This window comes from Capra hircus, chromosome 26, assembly GCF_001704415.2.
Source record: "Capra hircus breed San Clemente chromosome 26, ASM170441v1, whole genome shotgun sequence".
In the NCBI taxonomy this organism is placed as follows: Eukaryota; Metazoa; Chordata; class Mammalia; order Artiodactyla; family Bovidae; genus Capra; species Capra hircus.
Genome location: NC_030833.1, coordinates 48,549,814 through 48,555,158, shown reverse-complemented (window position 1 = coordinate 48,555,158; position 5,345 = coordinate 48,549,814). Strand labels below are relative to the sequence as shown.

The 5,345-nt window shown below is 36.5% G+C and overlaps 1 protein-coding gene across 1 annotated transcript in view; it reads left to right on the top strand.

The window, feature by feature from the left end:
- LOC106503891 (cytochrome P450 2C31) overlaps nt 4,902-5,345 on the top strand; it is a gene marked incomplete in the record, with an annotated part of 44,609 nt that continues 44,165 nt past the window's right edge. Inside the window, 1 exon segment of the mRNA XM_018041628.1 lies at nt 4,902-5,060. Within this exon segment, the coding sequence (XP_017897117.1) occupies nt 4,940-5,060 (121 nt within the window).

Below are 5,345 nucleotides of genomic sequence, written 5' to 3'. Positions count from 1 at the left end.
ATCTCTTGAAGTTTGCTCAAACTCATGTCTGTTGAGTCAGTGATGTATCTAACCATCTCACCGTCTGCCACCCTCTTCTCCTTTGTCTTCAGTCTTTCCTAGCATGAGGGTCTTTTCCAGTGAGTTGGCTCTTCCAATCAGGTTGCCAAAGTATCGGAGCTTTAGCTTAATCAACAGTCCTTCCAATGAATATTCAGGACTGATTTCCTTTAGGATGGAGTGGTTGGATCTCCTTGCAGTCCCAGGGACTCTCAAGAGTCTTCTCCAATACCACAATTCAAAAGCATCAGTTCTTCAGTGCTCAGCCTTCTTTATGGTTCACCTCTCACATCCATACATGACTACTAGAAACCATAGCTTTGACCATATGGACCTTTGTCAGCAAAGTGATGTCTCTGCTTTTTGATATGCTGTCTAGATTTGTCATAGCTTTTCTCTCAAGGAGGAAATATTTTTTAATTTCATGGCTGCAGTCACTGTCCACAGTAATTTTGGAACCCAAGAAAATAAAATCTGTCACTGCTTCCACTTTTTCCCTTCTATTTGCCATTAAATAATGGGATCAGTTGCCATGGTCTTAGTTTTTTGAATGCTGATTTAAGTCAGCTTTTTCACTCTCCTCTCTCACCCTCCTCAAGGGGTTCTTTAGTTCCTGTTTGCCTTTTGCCATTAGATTAGTATCATCTGCATATCTGAGGTTATTGATATTTCTGCTGGTAATCTTGATGCCAGCTTGTGATTCATTCAGCCCAGGATTTCATATGATGTACTCTTCATATAAGTTAACTTATACTCTGCATATAAGCAGGGTGACAATATACAGCCTTGTTGTACTCCTTTCCCAATTTTGAACCAGTCATTTGTTGCATGTCCAGTTCTAACTGTTGCTTCTTTACCCGCATACAGGTTTCAGAGGAGACAGGCAAGATGGTCTGGTATTCCCATCTCTTTAATAATTTTTCACAGATTTTGTGATCCATACCATAAAATGATTTAGTGTAGTCAGTGAAGCAGACGTTTGATCTCTGGTTCCTCTGCCCTTTCTAAACCCAGCTTTTGCATCTGGAAGGTCGCGATTCATGTACTGCTGAAGCCTATCTTAAAAGATTTTGAGCATAATATTACTAGCTTGTGAAATATTTTAATTCAATTCTTTTACATGTAGCTGTCTAGTTTTCCTCACATCACTTATTGAAGAAATTGCCTTTTCCCCACTGTATATTTTTGTGTCCTTTTTTATGGATTCCTTGTTCATGTAAGTGTGGGTTATTTTCTGGGCTATATGTTCTGCTCCATAGACCTGTTTCCATTTTTATGCCAGTACAATTCTGTTTTGGTTACTGTAACTTTGTACTGTAGTCTGACATCAGGGAGTATGATACTTTCAGTTCTGTTCTTTCTTTGGATATCTTTGTCTACTTGAGATCTTTTGTGTTTCCATACAAATTTTGGAATTACTTGTAGCACTTTGAAAATTACACTGGTATTTTGATACGATTTGCTTTGAATTTGTTGATTTCCTTGGGAAATATATAATATGTTCATTTTAACAATATTAACCATCCCTGTCCATGAGCATATTATGTCTTTCCATCTATTTGTATTGTCTTTTTTTTTTTTAATCAGCATCTTACAGTTTTCTGAGTACATGTCTTTTACTTCCTTGGTTAATTATATTTATTGCTTGGAATTATATTCTCTTCTATGTGGTGATAAGTGGGATTTTAAAAATAATTTCTCTTTCTGATAGGTTGTTCTTACTGTTTAGAAATGGAACAGATTTCTGCATGTTAATTTTCTTATCCTACAACTTTTCCAAATTCACTGATGAGCTCTAGAAGATTTTTGTTGGGATCTTTAGAATTTTGGACAGCAAGGAGATCTAGCCAGTCCATCCTAAAGGAAATTAGCCCTGAGTATTCATTGGAAGGACTGATGCTGAAGCTGAAACTCCAATATTTTGGCCACCTGATGCAAAGAACTGACTCATTGGAAAAGACCCTGATGCTGGCAAAAATTGAAGGCGGGAGGAGAAGGGGATGACAGAGGATGAGATGGTCAGATGACATCAATGACTCAATGGATATGAGTTTAAGTAAACTCCAGGAGATGGTGATGGACAGAGAGGCCTGGCATGCTGTAGTCCATGGGATCACAAAGAGTTGGACAAGACTGAACAACTGAACTAAACTTAGAATTTTGTAAGCATAGAATTGTATCATTTACAAATAAGGACAGTTTTTCTTCATTCTTTCAGTTCCTTTTAGTTCACTTTCTTTGATTGCTATGGCTTTGATTTCCAATATGATATTTTGAGTAAAAGTGGCAAGAGTAGGCATCCTTATCTTCTTCTTGATTTTAGAGAAAATACTTTGTTTTTCACTGTCAAGTATGATGATGTTAGCTGTGGACTTATTATATATGTGATTTTAAAATTATGTTGAAGTATGTTGCCTCTATACCTACTTTGTGGAGAATTTTTAATCTTAAATGGATATTGAATTTTATAAAAAACTTTTCTACATCTATTGAGTTATCCTATGAATTTTATTTTTCCATTTTTTAATGTGATGTATCACATTGATTAATTTGAGAATATTGAACCATACTTGCATCCCTGGGATAAATCCCACTTGTCCATGATGTATGACACCCAGACATGATTTCAGATGGTATGAAGCTAAAGGTTGCCAGAAAGGATTGAGATCAATGAGATCGTTGTTGAAGTCGTCAAAATTAGGAATTCTCTGTCCATGTTGTGACCTATGTGTCCTTTATAACATTTGTTTTTGGTGAATTCTAATGGCAATGAAATTGCTTTAATTTTTAAAAACTGCATAGTTACAGAGTGACTACCTCAAACTTTCCTGGAAGAATAATACAGTGATTTGAAATCAAGGAAATAACCAAGTTTCAAGAGATCTCAGTTTCTGTTGTATTTGCTCAATGAATGAAAAACTGTTCTATAGCTCTTTAAATCTTGAAGGAATTATCTGAAATCTGACTTCTCTGGGAAAGGTAGTTATGAGAGTACTGCCCCTGGAAGCTCTCCTTCTGTGTATCAGACTCTGGTTTTGAAGAGATTGTGTCAGCACCCCAGCTCATACACTTGTTAACTTACAGCCTTGGTCAAATTTTAAAAATCTCTCTGAGATTTAATATTTATTTCTTTAAAATGTGAATAATAATTATTATACACAAATATTAATACCTGAGCTTAACAAGTTATTGAATACCTATTTTCAGTCCCAGGTGTGTCAGATGCTGGAAATTTTCAAAGTGAAAGAAAGTGAAAATTTTAGTCACTCAGTCATGTCCGACTCTTTGCTACCCCATGGACTGTGGCCCACCAGCCAGGCTCCTCTGTCCATGGAATTCTCCAAGCAAGAATACTGGAGTGCGTAGCTCTTCCCTTCTCCCAGGGATCTTCCCAACCCAGGAATGGAACTCAGGTCTTCCACATTGCAGGCAGGTTCCTTGACTATCCGAGAAGTTAATTAAAAAAAAAATCAGCAGTACGGAATTTACAGTCTAGATGGTAGGCATTTATTTATGAAAGTTATGCAAATAAGTGTATGATTATAAACCATGTAATAGGAACACAGTAGAGAAAGGTGATATAGTTTAAAGGATTACAGGTAGGAGGCATAGTCAGTAAGGGTTCTCTGTGGAAGTGAAATTGGAGCTAAGATCTGAAATATAATTATACATTAACTGGATAAGATATAAGATACAGGTAAATGTTTGTTCCATCTTTTTTCTCAGTCTGGAACAGACTTAGTTATTGGAATGTCTAAAAGAGGACCAATTTTTTGTTACCCAGAGAGTAGGTAAAAGCACGGTGTGAGATGAGATTAGGCAGGTAAGCAGGGACCAGAGTATGTAGATCTTACAGGGATTTTAAGAATATTGGTCTTTAGCATAAGAGCAATATGGTGTTCTTTAACATATGCTTTGTGAAATGGGTTGCTGTAGGGAGAATGAATTATAAGGTAGCAAAAGGACTCAAACATTGGACAAGTTGAAAGAGTGAAAGTCTATACCATGTAGTACACTAAAGAAGCTGTCATGACAGAAAGAACACAATAATGCAGTGACTTAAGGAAGACAGTTTATTTGTGCCTTCCACATAGAAGGCATAGAGTTAAGTGCTGCTGGGCTGCCTCTCCTTCACCAGGTCTTTCAGAGAACCAGATCTTCTCAGTCTTGTGGTTTACCATCCTGTGCTCTAAGGCTGTTGTTCTCATTTGCAGTCACAGAGGGGTCATCTCCACACTGTCATTTCAACCTATGGATATTTGGAGTAATGTGTTGTCACCCATTTATGCCATTGTAGAATTTGTGCTTATCTCAGTTCATGGAAACTTACTTATATCATCACACTGGGAAGATGGAAAATGTCTATGGCTATGTCTTTATGTATTTTGAAAGCTTAGAGGTCTCTGGTGTTAAAGATGTGAAGAATGGATAATGAGGGGATGGGTATTAGCCTGCATGTGTGAGAGATGGAGCACCTTCCCTTACATAGAGGAAACATATCATTTATTGCCACTATAAGAAGGAAGGAGCAATTATAGTTTTGGCAGAAAAAAGCTTAATAGAATAATACTAATAAAATTCATACTATGGCCTTTGTCACATAGTAGGAGCTGAATAAAGAATAACTATAGATGGTGATGATAATAATTATAACAGTATTCTAATAATATAATGATAATTACCATTGTAGTCAAGTGATGTCATATTAAATTACTTGTTCTAGAAATTGAAACTTTTTATAATGGGTGAATCTTAAGAAGATTAAAAATATTTCCCACATTATCTACATTTTCCTACATTATCTACATTTTCAGTTTTGAAATGCTCACTGTTCTTGCATCCCCTGTTCCTTTTCCAGCTAGCAGAAGATTATGGTCCTGTGTTCACTCTGTATTTTGGCATGAAGCCCACTGTGGTGTTGCATGGATATGAAGCAGTGAAGCAAGTCCTGATTGATCAGAGTGAGGAATTTTCTGGCAGAGGTAGTTTACCAGTGGCAGACAACATCAACAAGGGATTAGGTATGCTTCTATTTGAGGAGTGTGTGGGAATTGTAGGTTGAAAGATTCAAATAGGCTAAGGAATTGAGAAATTATAGGTAATAGAGAAGTTTATGAAAGCATCATCATTAAACAGTTTTCTATGGGTCATTAATCCATATTTAAAATTATGAAGATGACACAGTCTGAATGAAACATTAAGTGCAGTGAAAACAAATCTTCTAATTTGCCCTCTCCCACAGAGTCGAAAAACTGTTGCTATACATCTGTGTCTCTTTTGCTGTCTCGCATACAGGTTAATCTTTA